This window comes from Ostrinia furnacalis, unplaced genomic scaffold, assembly GCF_004193835.3.
Source record: "Ostrinia furnacalis isolate ACB-3 unplaced genomic scaffold, ASM419383v2 OfSCF6815, whole genome shotgun sequence".
Taxonomy (NCBI): Eukaryota; Metazoa; Arthropoda; class Insecta; order Lepidoptera; family Crambidae; genus Ostrinia; species Ostrinia furnacalis.
In genome coordinates, this window is record NW_021137054.1 from 217,851 (window position 1) to 233,640 (window position 15,790).

The window sequence follows — 15,790 nt, forward strand, 5'->3', positions numbered from 1 at the left end:
TTAACACGGAATTTGTGGAATTAATTTTAACGCGAAATACTTGAAAATTTAATTTTAAATGACGATAAATATTTAATAGACCACTTGTTAAAATGAGTGCCAAGTCGAGCGAAATGTACTGGGTTATTGTTTGGAAGTCACGTTAATGCGTGCAAATACACTATGCTGCTTTTTGAATAAGGGTTTCCGTACAGAATAAAGGATTTTAATTACTGAAAGTAATTTAAGCATCGGAAACACAAGATACGACAAAGCATACATGGGATTGACGTAGAATGTGCACTTCGCAGAATGCGCACTTTCTATTATGTAGTTAAAAAGTGAGCATTTTACTTACCTACGAAGTGCTAATTTTGCGAAGTGCACATTCTACATCAGAGCCGCAGCATCTACGCTTTCGTTGCTGATGTTAAATTTTCTTTTGTATATTTACAAAAATCCAGCTTTGTGGAGTGGTAGGAATCCTATCCGCTACTGTACGTAGACCCTTGAATACATTTCTTTGTATTAATAATTCAAGGTAAGTAAATGGAGTTGAACCGAACACAAATCCCGCCTTCTCAGAACTTCGTAACTTGGATTTTGGATTAGAGATATCAAAGTGCATTTAGTTGTTGGATTGGATTGTAAGTAAGTTAAGTAATAATGCAAAAGGTAGCGCAAATGCTTTGTTTGATGTCTAATTTATATTATTATCAAGTTCGATTCTGACTCAATTTCCGACTTTAGTTTGAACCATTTATAAGTTTTACTTGTTATATTTAAAAAATGGTTTCCAGGAAAAAAATAATCAGAAGAGAACAGAACAAGTTCGAAGTTTGAGATGGTAGGAGCTGGCGCTTTGGTTGTTTGGAAGGCTTACTGCTTATGTCGGCCGTGGTCCTCATGAGGAGGCTGGCGATGAAGGCAGCCAGGAACGCGATGGCCAGCACCGAGGTGACGCCGGCCACCACCATCAGTCTCTTCTCCAGCTTGGAGCGCTGGCCCCAGAATGAAGGCCTGAGGCAAAGGACAACAGTTAGTCTTTAATTCAGCTGCACTCCACTCTGAAATTAATAAGGATTAGGGGGTACCTACAACTTGTAAAAAAATGTGATAGTTACAAAACCAATATAAAAAACACGTATTGAACTCACTTAATACGTAAGTGATGGATATGTATAAAAACAATAAATACAACATTATTTGCTTAATGCCATGCCATGGTATACCAACAATTGGCGAAACCATTTCAATTTAAAACGACCTTTAACGCACACGCTTGCTTTTACTTTTAATTTACCTTATGAAAAATCTACGTCTCACTACAAACCTCACCCGTCAATTTTCATCTGGCATCCCCGCCACCAATGCCATATCGATCAATGAATGTGTAGATAAATGGTAACTAAAGTGTTTTATTTCTTGAAGGAGAAAATTGCTTCGAAATTTTCAATTTGCTTTGGTTACCCAATTTTCGTGTACCCTCAATTTTCTGGTGTTAACCGTAAAGAACTCGCGAGGGAGCCATATTTAATCCATTCTTATGGGGTCTTAAAGAAAACTCTCTTTTGCTTTTTCTGCGAAAAGCGGCTTAAAAATTACATAAAAGAGACATTACGCTTCTGATACGTTTCTTTTCACGCTATTTTTGTTAATGTCTACATGTATTATATTGGTACATAAATACATCTTTCGATCGTGTTAATATTTTCTATCTAATAAGTGTTACTATCCAAAAGGTCATAAATATATAAAGGTTATAAATATTGTTGGTATGCATTAGAAATAATATATTAAATTAAATCTAGGCCATAATAAATAATTATAATAAGAATGGAAATGAAAATGGAATGCTCCGTTTGTAACGCTCTTGACTCGTTTATTATATTTAATGATAATGATTCTGAAGGCCTAGACTTTCACTCGAGCAATGAAATATTTCCAAAACTTATGTCTTTTGAAGGCTATACATAATCATAGTAAGTATCGTAAGGTATGAATTGCCACAGACGTCCGAAGAGATAGAGCGGCTCAAATGAAACAGTCAAATGTTGTCTCTTCCGTGATACTCTTTTTCCTAGAATTCTGAATTCATTACTGACTGATGAATAAAAATATAAATTTTTCAGCATCACTTGTATTAGAGCCGGTCATAAAAATCTAGTTAAACCGGCTAACTTACGGCACTATGGCGAGAGCCGTTTAAGAAAGTTAAAACAAACAAAAAAATTAAGTACTGAACTCTATGTTACATAATTATTATTGTAGAGGCCTGTCTATGAATGAAGTGGTCTGTGCCGATCTCATTTCCTTCTGTTTCCGCGCCCACTTAGGGATGCAGTTTCCTCCACGTGTCAGTAGAGCAAAGGAATATAACAAACGAAAAACAAACGAAGACACATAAGTTATTAGGCTAAATATATTTTAAGAGCGGATTCATCACAATAATTGTAGTGTGAACGAACTGGCTGCATCTAATATTGACAGTCCGATGCCCAAACATTTGCTAAAAAAACCATTTACTCAGTCCGTTAAAAATATTAGACACGAATATTTTTGTTTGTCAATCAAACATGTAAATTACAAGTCATGGTGTGTTGAATTTCCGTGGGACGTCACACTGGGGGCGTATGGCCGAAAATAGCGCTAGCAAGTAAAATAGTGTCATTTTAGCGGTAAGTACTGTCACTGTCAAAAAAATCTATGGGAAAACGTCACTTTTGAAGTTTAGCAAACGTATCCTAGCCTGAAAACATGCTAAAGTTTCAGCGGCTGCCATAGCGATCGTCATTTTGCTAACAATGTCTAACTAGCGCTATTTTCGGCTGAACGCAAGCCACTGTGCTACACTTTTTTATTAAAATAAAATAAAATAATATATTTATTACATCAAATTAAGTTAAAATTAAAAAAGAAAACGTAATTAGTTTCAGATCTTGTTATAAGTACGATAGGTGTTAGGTAATTTGTGTTTTTCAGGTTGCAAGAGTGAGTTTGCGAGCGCAAACATGTGTGTGTGTGTTTGTATGTTTATTTTTAAGTAAGATTTATAGAAACAATATAAATTACATGCAAATTAGTTTCCTTTACAAGCCTTTTACATCAGCGTGCCAATTTTGCAAGACTACAAGTTTTACAACTTATTTCCAATACTGCCGGCTTTGCTGTCGGCTAACAACATAATAATTTATGATTATTAGGAAATTGAGGTTAATTTTTATCCATTACTCACATAACAAATAAACATTGCTTATATTGCTACCAAACACTATTAGAATTAAAAAGTTAAACACATAAAATTGATTTTCCTTCACATCTCGAAGCATGAATTCAGTTGTGTAGTTAAATTAATTAAGAATCAACACAGATTCGTCTGAGATTGCTAAATTACAATCACACAAGCTTGACTACTGCATCTAAAAAGCAAAACTTGCTGTTTGCAGACGTTTTTTTATTCAAAACCGTCAAGCGCGTCCAAAAGTGTCGTCACAGCCTTCAATCTCAATATTAGCTCTTATAATAACAATAATTTACTTCGCAAACAATAACAACAGAGCACTCTCATAAAAATCTTCCAATCATCGACAATTTCCTTGACTTTGGGCAGTTGCGACCTCGAGGGCTGCCGATCGAGTTAGTCGCGTAAACAATAATACTTCCCAATTGATTAACGGCGAAAAGTTTTTTGGACTGTGTCCAATCCATTTAATTACGAGATAAGATGATACAACCAATAGACTTCTTTCAGTGGCTTTAATTATTTTATCGCGATAGTAAAACAGAAAGTGGTTTTAGGTTTTGAACTCTGGCAAGTTACAAAAAGGGGTTTGCGGCCAAAGTAAAATAAGTATCACATTAGAAACTTCAGGTCTATTGGCCCTTGTACAGGGAGTAATTTTTAAATCAGAAAACAAAAATGATTGCTTCTAGTGCTCAAATGCAACAACTTTCCCCAAGGGACCAGAGTTCAAATATAATTTAAAAAATCTTTCCATAAAAATTTTCATCAGCAAAGTAGAATCAACTCTTTTTGTTTCAAGTATAGAAAAAATCATGTATGGTGTACTCATGTTTGTGAAAATACATAAAATCAAAATATTTCACACCAATGTTTCATTGGATTGGATACAGGTTTAAAAAGTGTCCATTCCCCATACAATGAAAATTGCTAAATTAATTACCTACTCATGAAAGGGATTAGAGAGTCAATTCCCGACGGGTCAGTAACAGTATTGTTTTTTCAGCTTGAATTCAAATTAACAGGGATTAAAAAGTAAACGTTCATGAATTTTACATTTTGTAGGTAGCTACATAGGTTAGGTAGGTTTTGTTTCGTTGTAATAAAATTGTGATTAAAAATCTATCAATTAACGACGAGACGTTTTGCTAAATAAACACAGTTGTACTAATTACCATAATATAGTAATGTTAGGTAGGTAATTCAAAGTGTGAAAAAAAAACCAAATGAAAGCTATTAAGCGAAGCAAAAAAGAGATAGCAAAAGCAAACCTATCACGACAAAAATGAGTGGTTCGTCAACTCGACCATCCATGAACATGAGTCGACCGATCGGAGAATTGATGGTTCTAAAAATAATATTAGTTCGTCAATTCGTCCAATAGTAATTTACTATCTCTGTGGGTATAATGAAGACTAAAATATAAGTATGATGAAAGAAGATTAAAAAAACGTACACATATGTCTAGACGATATTATTATGTAATTACACTTCCGTTGTTACGATCGACTGAAAATTGAAAAATAAGACTGGCGGATCAATTTATTGAACTTCACGGTTGTCATGAGTCAATCTTGCCCACCTCTGCCATAGTAAAGGGAAAAGCAGAACCTCTACAATTGCCCCTTTTTGAACATAAAAAACGTGCGTGTGCGAGCGTAACCAAAACCTTCGATAACTAATCGAACGAGTTAAAGAAATTGTTTGCCTTTCTCATACATTTTCAACTACGTAACGACAGCTGAAGTGTCTTAGAAAGATCGAAATCTGATAGATCACGATTTATATTTGTGCGTAATGAAGGTTTTAAATGAAGTTGATTTACTGTTTGATTTTACTATGTCCCTCCTACGACACCCAGCGTCTCGCGGCGAACGCCTTTCATTCACATTAGCTACGTAACTAGCAACTACAGCTCCCCAAGTATGATCGATCAAGATAGATTAGTTCGAGTGAATTCGAGTGGAACTTCGACAACTACCCTCAACACCTCGAAGAATTAACGAGCGGGCTCTACCGATTTTAACCGTGATTAGTTTTCCCGAGCTAGAAAAACATTGTAATTATTATGAGTAGATAATATCGTAATTGTTTTACTTGTTATTATGCTACGCACATAAATACTCGGCTAAGTTAACAAATATGTTCGATGAAACAATATGTTTTTCGTAAAATTAATATTTTAAAAGCCGTAAAAAGTAATGAAAATTTTAACCCCAATTTTTATATCAACCGACCCCACTTAAATTATGAATTATTAAGTATTTATTTAATTTCATAAAGAGGCCCCTAAATAAATACAGATTTAAAAAAAAATAAAGAGGTACCACTTTAAACACATTTCTTCAAACTAAAATTATCAGCTTGATAACATTATAAATAAATAACTAAATAAATTATTGCGCAAATGTTTAATCCAAATTATACGAGTATTATTATATTATATTATTATAGAGTATTATTGTATTATTATAGTATACGAGTAAACTTTAGAGGTAAGTAGTTATCCCATCACCTTATTATTTTAACGAAAAACTACAAGTAGCTAAAAGGTAAAAGAATGCGTGTAAACATGTTAATTGAACCTGCGACGCTCTAATCTTGTTAACTCAACGTTTTTTGCGCTGCAACTTTTCAGTACGGCTAGCACGAAAAACTTTCGAGCTCAAATCGTTTGCGTACTCGAATCGCCATCAAAAGATTAAGTAAGTAAACTACAACAGCGCCCTTGTGAACGTGTCGTAAAGTGAACTTAGTATGAGATGTGGTTGCACGAAACTTATTTTGCATATCAAAATTGTCACATCATCGTTTAATTCGAAGATTGAGTATCGAAATTTATGGAATACGCAAACGATTCGAAGACGAAAGTTGTTCATGCTAGAGGTACTGTACTAGCACAGAATAATTAGTTACTAGCTCGCACAATTTTACCCGAAAGTATTAAAAAAGTGGGTTTTTACATTACAAGCTTACTAAAATAAAATAAAATTGCTCAATTAAATTATGTACAAGTAATTTTAATAATACCTTAAATTAAACTAATTAGTCATCATAACTTGTTGCTATGAAGGAACAAAATAGTTAAGATTTATTATGCCTACAAGTATTTCTTTTATTTGTTCGTGAACTTTATCCTGTATTTTTACGACTTTAGACGTTACCGTACATAAATTATGATACACGTGAGGACTACGCACATCTAAAATCACGCAGTCGCTCTATTTAGTTGTATTAAGTGTTATATTGCAACAAATATTCAATCAGATGTGCTCTACGTAACAGTGTTAGCGTTAGCTAGCGCGTGCGTTCAAACTGGTTATACCTATTACCTATCAATCGAGTTACCCGCTAAAGTGTTAAATCAAGTTAAACGGAAATTTCCTTAATGTCATCCTGCTCCAACCACGTAGCGTTAACTAACACGTTAACAGTTTCAGACTTTTTTATGATGCTATCGTTTTATCAGAATGAACATGTTAATACCTACTCGCGGGCAATGAATATGTAATATCGTTATGCACGTGTTGGTTAATACTTGTAATCGTAACATTACTTGTATTATGTGTTTATTGAAAGAAAGAAAGAAAGAAAGAAAAAATATTTATTTGGTACTAAATGATTGCCTGCACCCGCGTGTATTTCGATTTGCCACAGAAGCGAAGCTATTCAGGGATAGGCTTATTAAGTAAAGCTTTTAAAGGTGAAAGAATTTTCGAAATTGATTTAGGCTGAGTTGCACCCTAACTTTGACGGCAACTTTAACGATAACCGATATGTTTTTTGTATTGAGTTTGACAGATTTTTGACATTTATTGCAAAGTTACTAACTTTATCTCTTTTTATTATTTTACTACATTTAGCTTTTGGCCGGGACTGTCGACTACGTAGATGATTTCAATAAAAAATAACTACGCCTAACACCGAGTAGTATAGGTAATTAAAGCCTACGTTTAAGCTATAAGATTGTAAAGTTTCGTTAAATATTTTCCGTAGTTTTTGTACAAATGAGTTAAATCATCTTCCGCAATTATAATTTTAGTAAACATTTAAAACACAAAAACAAAATGTGCCTTAAGAAGTAGGGATAATAATGTTATGCTTAATTTAAGCACCAATTTTAGGCGCGAATCGTAGTAGGCACATAACTTTCACAAACAGACCTATTTTGCTGCTTCAATACAAATAATTTTCCTATCATTCCAACATCCATCATGTTACATAAAAATAACATATCATTTAACCATAAGAAAATATTTGTTTCTATTTCGGTACCGAAGGGGAGGCTGTATTTGATCAGAAAAGTCGTGATATAAAAGGAAAACAACTAATAGAATAGGACCGTGTATTTATTAAATCAATAAGTTATATTTGCCGCTTAAGGTAACTGCCTACATCTATACTAATATTATAAAGCTTAAGAGTAATTTGCTGGTTTACTTGAACGCGCTAATCTCAAGAACACTGGTCCGATTTGAAAAAAATATTTTTGTATTGGATAGCCCATTAACGAGAAGGCTTTATTTAGGCTGTATTTAACATCACCGGAGGAGAAAATGTTGCAAAAACGGGAAATTTTATTCAAACTATTTTTACGCGGGCACAGCTAGTTCTACTTAAGGTGCATGTTTATTTATGCTTATCGTTTAAACACAAATCAAAATTAATGGCAAATAAAGCCAAATAAGCAGAATAGAGATAAAGGGTTCCAAATTGAAATTCAAGGTGTGGAGGATCCTCGTGAGCAAACTCAATTTATATTTCGTAACATCGCGAAGCACGTTCACACCTAATGGACACATCAAATTGTGTTTTACGTTATTGCGTTCACAAGATAAATTGCAATCAAATTTCAAATTTTATACTCGTATGTTTACTACATCTTTACTTGTTGATCCGTCTCCAAAATACCTAATCATCGAAATATTTATTGGTAAAAATGTTGTGCCAATATTCTAAATCAAAAAGTTTATTTTGATTCCGTGTCAACACGATGACGTAGAATGGATTGGTGAACCATCGTTTGAAAACCTTAAATATTACAATATTTAAATCTTTTAGGGTTCCATAAAGAAAAGGTGCCAACGAGATATTATTAAATAAGTACCTAAGTAATATTAATGCTATTGCTGTCCGTCTACTTGTCAATAATCTTCATTTGATGAAGCGAAATACCTAGGAAATGTCAGTTCGATTTAAGTTGGTTACTATACTATATTTAAAGTAGGTAGTGGATACCTATATACCTACTAAATATTTGTATTATATACCTAGCTGTTAATTTGGTTGAACGCGCTAATCTCAGGAACTACTGGTCCGTTTTGAAAAATCTTTTCAACCGACTTCAAAAAAGGTTGAGGTTCTCAATTCGACCCGTATGTTTTTGTGTAGGGTAGTCCACGGAAGGAGCAGTAAAGAAAAATGCTGCAAAAACGGGAAATATTATTCAAGCAATTTTCATGCGTACCTACAAAGTCACGGGCACAGCTATCTATAATCTTGTAAAATTGTTACGGAATTCTACGTTAGTTGGCCGGGGTTCTCTTTCAAGACAATAACCTAGAAGGACAGCTGATTAGAGGTTATAGTTCCTGGCTTTTACTGGAAATGCAGTGGTGGAAATGAATAGGCTGTTGTCACATAAGGCTAACATTTCCTTAATTGCTAACCGACTGTACCCCGACTCCTGTAATTTACAGCGTCGGCTACTGTTGAAACTTTCACTGTGGGAATTAGGAAAATAATCAAATATTCCATACAAAATTGCAAGTCTCTTTGTTGTGTGGAAGCTAAAGTATTGATTTGTGATTACGATGTTATGAAAGTTTTGTTAGAAAATCCCTTTAAGAAATAACAATGCTTAATAATTTTATAATTAAACAATATTCAGCTCCTATTAGTAAAATAGTCAGGTGTTCAACGTAAGTTTATTAACCTCTATAGAGTATGCAATACATAATAATATGAACAAGTAATCGTGTAGCGATCAACGATATGTAGCGATTCGTAGAATTACCTCGCCGAAGCTATGATGAGGATCGAAAACCTTCGGTGAACGGCAGCTTCAGCATTCCATAATCTGTTGCAGGTTCGGTTTTTGCCTTAATACGAGGCGTATTCTGCCTCGTACATAATGTTAAGTATAGTACATTCCGTGAAATAACCGTGCAACTTTTTTGTGAATCAATCCGGTAAAGCGGTAAATCAATCAGCGTCAAGAAAGTATTTTGGTTTGATGATTATGTATGGTTTCCTTTATGTAGAGCGACGTGCAAGTACTACGAATGGAATAATATTTGAACAATGCGTTCCTCCTTTGGAATCTGAGTCAGCTTAAAGTTCTTTTAAATCTAAGCAAATTATTTTTCCTTACGTCTAGCATACCTATGCATAGGATAATTACCACAGTTTTTGTGCAACCGCTATAACTCTAGTTTTTCCCTGACAGCTTATAAAGGATGCTGAAATAAAACAGCGTAGTATTTAACTCCCGCACCATAAACCAACGTGCATGATTATTAATCGAACCAGTTTCACGGCTATGCGCGTACGCAATAGCTGTTATGCAACTATAATAACTCTCAGCGCAACCTATTAAAGCTGTTTTTTCTCTCATCTCACAAGACCGGTTTGACACAAGTTCATTGTCTTCATTGAGGTTCATGATCCTTTTTAATCGCAAACAAACGGTGGTATGCGCCAAAGTTAAGTGATTTGTGTGCTCACTCTTACTTTTGAATTCCATTGTATTTATATTAAGAGCCAAAAATCATGTTTGGATGACAAAAGAAGTACGTACTCACAGTGGTTTAATTCAAACGTTCACTTGTCTTCTCTAAACGTGGGTTTCTGAACTGAGTTAATTGTTTGGTCAGCTTAGTTAACTACTATGATTGGTTACGCGAATCTTATCAACCAATCTCTGTCTGTATTGATAACGCATAGATAAAACGTGGTTAAACCATTATGGAAGAGATTTGTTTTGCTATGGTTAGTGTTTAGAAGAAGCACAGTTTATAGAACAGGATAATAAAAATTATATATTCGATCTTAAAGGTGTTTGGAAAAAATGAGGACACATGGTCATATACCGATAAAGCACCGATAGAAAAAATGAGACCCGTGACCGCCAAAACCGGTTTCGAACGGTACGTCTCAGGACTGGATTACGACAGGACAATAGTGGCAGCTTCACCGTTATACGATTGCACATAAGCTTCAGAGTTGAATGAACTGAGCAATCATTTTACTGTCAACAATACTAGTTGATACACGAGGATAGCGGTGTTGATTATTTATGCTAAATTATTCACAAACCGGCGTTTGTGTTTGATAGTGATTAGGAATGAACATCTTCCAAGGCGAGGCCTTGCGTGGGCACTGTTCCGTACCTAGATTAAACAGATCTATAGTAGGCTTCTTCTTTTCCTTAAAGGTTATTGTTGGTTTATTATTTCTTAGACCTTAAAAGCCACTGACGTGTATCGGCCCTTCGACCTACGAAATATGTTTTTTTCCTTATTTTTTTTAATCGAGACAATCGAATTTTTCAATCACTAGACTACGAATAGGGTATTGGGTACTTGACGATCATTAAGTCAGCAAAGATAAAACATAACAATGAAACCATTAAAATGTCATTTATTGCCTAGGTTAAATTATAGCTAAAATTATCACACAAGCACAAAACAATTGAATTGGATGTTTGGATGGATGGATAATAACAAAGATTTGTCGTAGACTTTACCAAAAAGTATTTGCTAAGTGCCAAAATACTCATAAGCAGACACCTGCGAAATAATGAGGGAAATACGTCCACGTAATACCACAGAATAATAAATAAGTAATTCCAAGCTTAAGTGGAAATGCAAAAAAAACATACAAGTTTCTACACTACAAAAAATGAATCAGAGACTATAATTTACCAGTAATTAATGTATGTTTGCACACAACATCAATTACAATCTATTAATAACTACATACGACGATGGATGGGCTATATGAGACGCACGGGAATAAAAGATCGGCGAACATCTGCGAACGAACATTGTTTGGAGCATGATCAGGCCTTTACTGTAACTCCATCACGGGAACTGTTACCAACTGCATTGCCCATTACGAATAATTAATTAAACTCAAAGATTTACTTGATTCTTCACCAATACTATTTTCTAACTCTACTAAACTACCTACGACTATCAATGATCTTATTGTATAGTAAATACAGTTTATTTCAGCTGGGAAAAGTAAGTAGGCAAATGTACATATCTTTATTATCTGTAAATAGAGAATTCATAGTTTCCATTAAAATAATCCGATAATATAGAATATGCACTTAAGTGAACTAGCTTTATTATAATAGGAGGACGTAAGTATTAAATTTTTATGATCAAATCACGTAACCATACGAAGTTTCTGTTTTTAAAGATTACGTTGAAGAAATCATCATCATCATCATCATCATCATCATTTCAGCCACAGGACGTCCACTGCTGAACATAGGCCTCCCCCAATGACTTCCACATCGCACGGTTGGTAGCGGCCTGCATCCAGCGCCTTCCCGCTACCTTTATCAGGTCGTCGGTCCACCTTGTGGGTGGACGTCCCACGCTGCGTTTTCCGGTACGTGGCCTCCATTCCAGAACCTTGCTGCCCCATCGGCCGTCAGTTCTGCGTACTATGTGCCCTGCCCTATGGAGAGGGCTATGCTCGGTGTTTCTTTACGAGATCGAATCAGAAATGAGGAGATCCGTAAACGAACTAAAGTCGCTGACATAGCCCGACAGATCAGCAAGCTGAAGTGGCAGTTGAAGAAATAACAAGTTTTAATAAACGTTCACTTAATAACTTCTGTAACATTATAATAGAAAAAGAGATAAGTATTTTTTTATATTACGGCTCGTCACTCAGAATCCAATTTAGCGAAAAAAAAACCACTAACTATAGATAGGAGTTCATTGTTTTGTTTTTGTGTACTTAAAAAACAACAATAAAAACCAGTCGAGTACGAAGGTCATCGTTCGAGTCGAATATGATCTTTGATATCATTGTTGTGTCAAAAATGTGAGACTTTTCACTGGCACAAATGAAAGAATTCATTTGTCGTGTTATTTTTAGGTGGGTCGTCATTTAAAAGTGTCATTCTTTACCTAAAAGTCATTAATTTCTACCAAATAAATCCATTGCTGAACTCTCTTGACATTAACTTGCACTTAAAACTTTCCTCGCCCGGCTTTTCTTGGATAATGCGTTCATCGAAGAGCTTCTGTCATACTTAATTTTATCAGATCATATTTATCAATTTTCCTCCGAAACTATAATAAAAAGATGTTTAATTTGACGTTGAACGCCAGTCAAATTACCCCTCCTTTCCAAATGGCATACTTAAGAGCCAAACGACTTTGGAACGACAACAGTTATCGACTTAATCGGATACAATGTGAGATGGTCCATTATCGGCCACTATTTACCGGCCATATTCCTTAAAATGTTCAATTTGAGAGCCTTCGGTCGCTGCTGTGTACAGATAGGTACCTAAATTGATATTTTTTCAGAAAATCGCCTCTTAAAGGTAGGCACAATAAAATTACATACCTACCCTGCGGGTACAGGATAGGTTATGTGGGGCTCACCAAGTCAGAAGAACAAGGTATAACCACTAAAAAGATCCCGGTGCTCCGTTATTCACCTTAAGTGGGATTCCTGCCATAGGCTTCACTACCCCAACTACTGCAGTTTTTGAGTAACTATACAATACTGTTAAAATTAACCAGATCTTAGACGTTAAATTTAATGCGTTCGTTTTATTGCTGGTACTCTGAAATTAATGGTGTATGGTGTCATCTCACCAATTAGGTACTTACGAGTACATATAAATTGTTGGAGACATCTTGAAAATATTAATTTCGCTTGATTGTAGAGTGCGTGTGCGAGAGTTAATTCATAACAGAATCAAGGCTAAGGTGCCAATCGCCTACTTATTGTTATATAAAGTTATCCTAGAGAGTCTTACCTATGAATTTAAGTAAGTAGCTGACAAAATCAGCAGTCGTAAAGTAAGACATATAGATACACACCCACTCGTGACATGAGTCTGATTACATTTTACTCGTATACAAAGTAAGTAAAGTAAGGGATGGCTGACTTAAAATAGTTTCTTATATAACTAGCACTACAAGCACTTTCTTATTTCTAGCCAGTTCTAATATACTTTGAAAAATGAAGATTTTATTATATCAGAGATTGAACTGTCATAGCAATTTCGTATTGGAACTTTGAGACATTTGATTTCAAAGTAGGATTACAGATGGTGACAGTAGGTAAACACGAATTATACTTTTTATTTATCTGAATATTACTTATACAACTTATTTATTTATTTATAGAGCCTATTGCGAAAACTCTATGCCTAGTAAGCTGAAAATGGCAAACCTCTTATCACAGTACTCGTGAGCACGCATTCGCATACAAATACTGTATTCGTAAAATGTTCTATTAGGTATGTATAATTTTTAGAGAAAAAATAAACAAAACATGAGGTTTGTGTGTGCGTGTGCCTTTTCTCTCCTGTGGGTCTAGTCAAAATGCCATCGCAAACCAATAGGAAGTTTTCACTAATGTCAGTCGCCGCGTCACCAGTAATTCGATTCGATCGGAAAATGGCACCCAAAATGCACATTGAACCACCAACGACGCGGCGATATAAAAGTTCATTCAAAATCGAATAAAAGTTAAAAAATGTCTATGACTGCGATTGTTTTTAATTTTTTTAGCTTTTTTGTTTAAATTAGTTTCTTCCTTCTTTCTGCTCTCTATTTACGTCTATGCTTCGCAGTCAAATTAGCTGTCAAAACGACATCGCGATACGGATTTGTCAAAACAGCCTTAGGGTGGGTTGCACCATCTTAGTTTAACTTTGACAAACGTCTAAAATCTGTCAAACTCCATACAACAACACCGGGGCTTAAGTAATCGCAATGAAAATGGCGGGTATGCGATTCGATTCGATTTTGATTGAGTCTTAAATGCATGTTGGCTAAGCCTTTGTATGGGAAATTTCAATCCTGCCCCCCTAGACAAAACGCACTTTTTGATCGAATCGGAAATCGAAACCGTCAAAACTCCATACAAAAAAGGGGCTTTTCGACCACTTTTCGACTGGTTTGCGATTATAATTTGCACTTTGTCTAGACCCACAGTCTTTCGAATTATCGATAGGTAGGGCTTTGCGATTCGATTTTTTGCCGTTTGGCTAAGCCTTTTTTGTTATCGACCTCTTTTGCGATTTGTTTATTTGTTTGCGACTGGTTTGCGATGGGTTTGCGATTTTAAAGTGCGTTTTGACTAGACCCACTGGTGTATCACCACAAAATATTATGTAATACTACTTAGGTAGGTATTTATCACATAAATTAAATTAATTTTAATCTTATTTTTTTCTATAATATTACGAGTAGGTACACCTTGAGCGCTACAAGCATTTTATGGAGTTTTTAGTGGACATGTCAGAACCCATGTTTAAACTTGCTTTATAGACTACATTTTTAGAGACTAATTAAGAGCTTTATCTAATAAGTACTCGTTATGGCGATCTAGTATCTATCTATCTATGAATTATCTCTCGTTTTGCCATGTTTATGGTTATTAACCCATCAGAACTTTAGAACTTGTTTGCGTGACCTTTGGTACCTCTACCAACTAAGTAGTTAAGAAGAATCGTTGCCTACTTCAATAATACCTCATTTAATAGCAGTTTTATATCCAAACGAGCAAACATCAAGTGGGTGTAACATTACAGGCAATTCATTATAAAAGATTATGACTTAGAATAAACGAACACTAAACAATTCGTTAAAGTTACGGTGTGTGAACAACCGCTTCTATTAGGCGCCCAAAAAGTAGCGGCAAATACAGTATAGGTACTTACTCGTATTAAAGAATGAGTCAATATTAAGGCAATAAAATAATTAAGTAATTAAACTGTGTGGGAAACACCAATTTACCACAGTTTGAACATAGGGGATATAATGATTAAAGTAATAGCATCTAAATTGTTCTCGTAATACTCATCGTAAATGAAAATATCCCTTGCATCAGCAAACTATTATTTTGAGATGAACATTGTCAGCCATTTTAAAGAAAAACGCGACTGATTCTCAATTATCTATACTTGTTTTATTTACATTATGTGTTGGTAAAATGACTTTTTTCGAGCTCGCAACGCGCGGTAGTAAAGTAGGTAAATAGTATACTGAACAAAATAATAATGTTATTTTTTGTTCCGCGCGAGCATAAATATAAACGTCACTTTTTGCTCGGCAACTCATTTCTACGTTATAAGGAAAACAACTACGATTATGCTGCCTCTGACGGCAAGATGTTTAGATAACTTATCAGTACTATTAACACTTGCGAAGCCTGCATTGTGATGTGATTTACGAATCGTACTTATTCGGAGTGTGTGGTTGAGTAGAATAATACATAGACTCGCTAAGTCTAGGTCAATATAAGTACGCAGGTTATGTAGACGTTCACATTGCTGCGTGCTGCAAGGCCATGAAAACACACGGT

The 15,790-nt window shown here is 34.9% G+C and overlaps 1 protein-coding gene across 3 annotated transcripts in view; it reads right to left on the minus strand.

The window, feature by feature from the left end:
* Nep2 (M13 family metallopeptidase neprilysin 2) overlaps window positions 1-15,790 on the minus strand; it is a 64,223-nt gene that overhangs the window by 33,585 nt on the left and 14,848 nt on the right. For all 3 annotated transcript variants that reach the window (XM_028318410.1, XM_028318409.1, XM_028318408.1), the window contains exon 3: window positions 863-999. In XM_028318410.1, coding sequence (XP_028174211.1) covers window positions 863-999 — 137 coding nt within the window. The remainder of the gene's footprint in view (window positions 1-862; window positions 1,000-15,790) is intronic.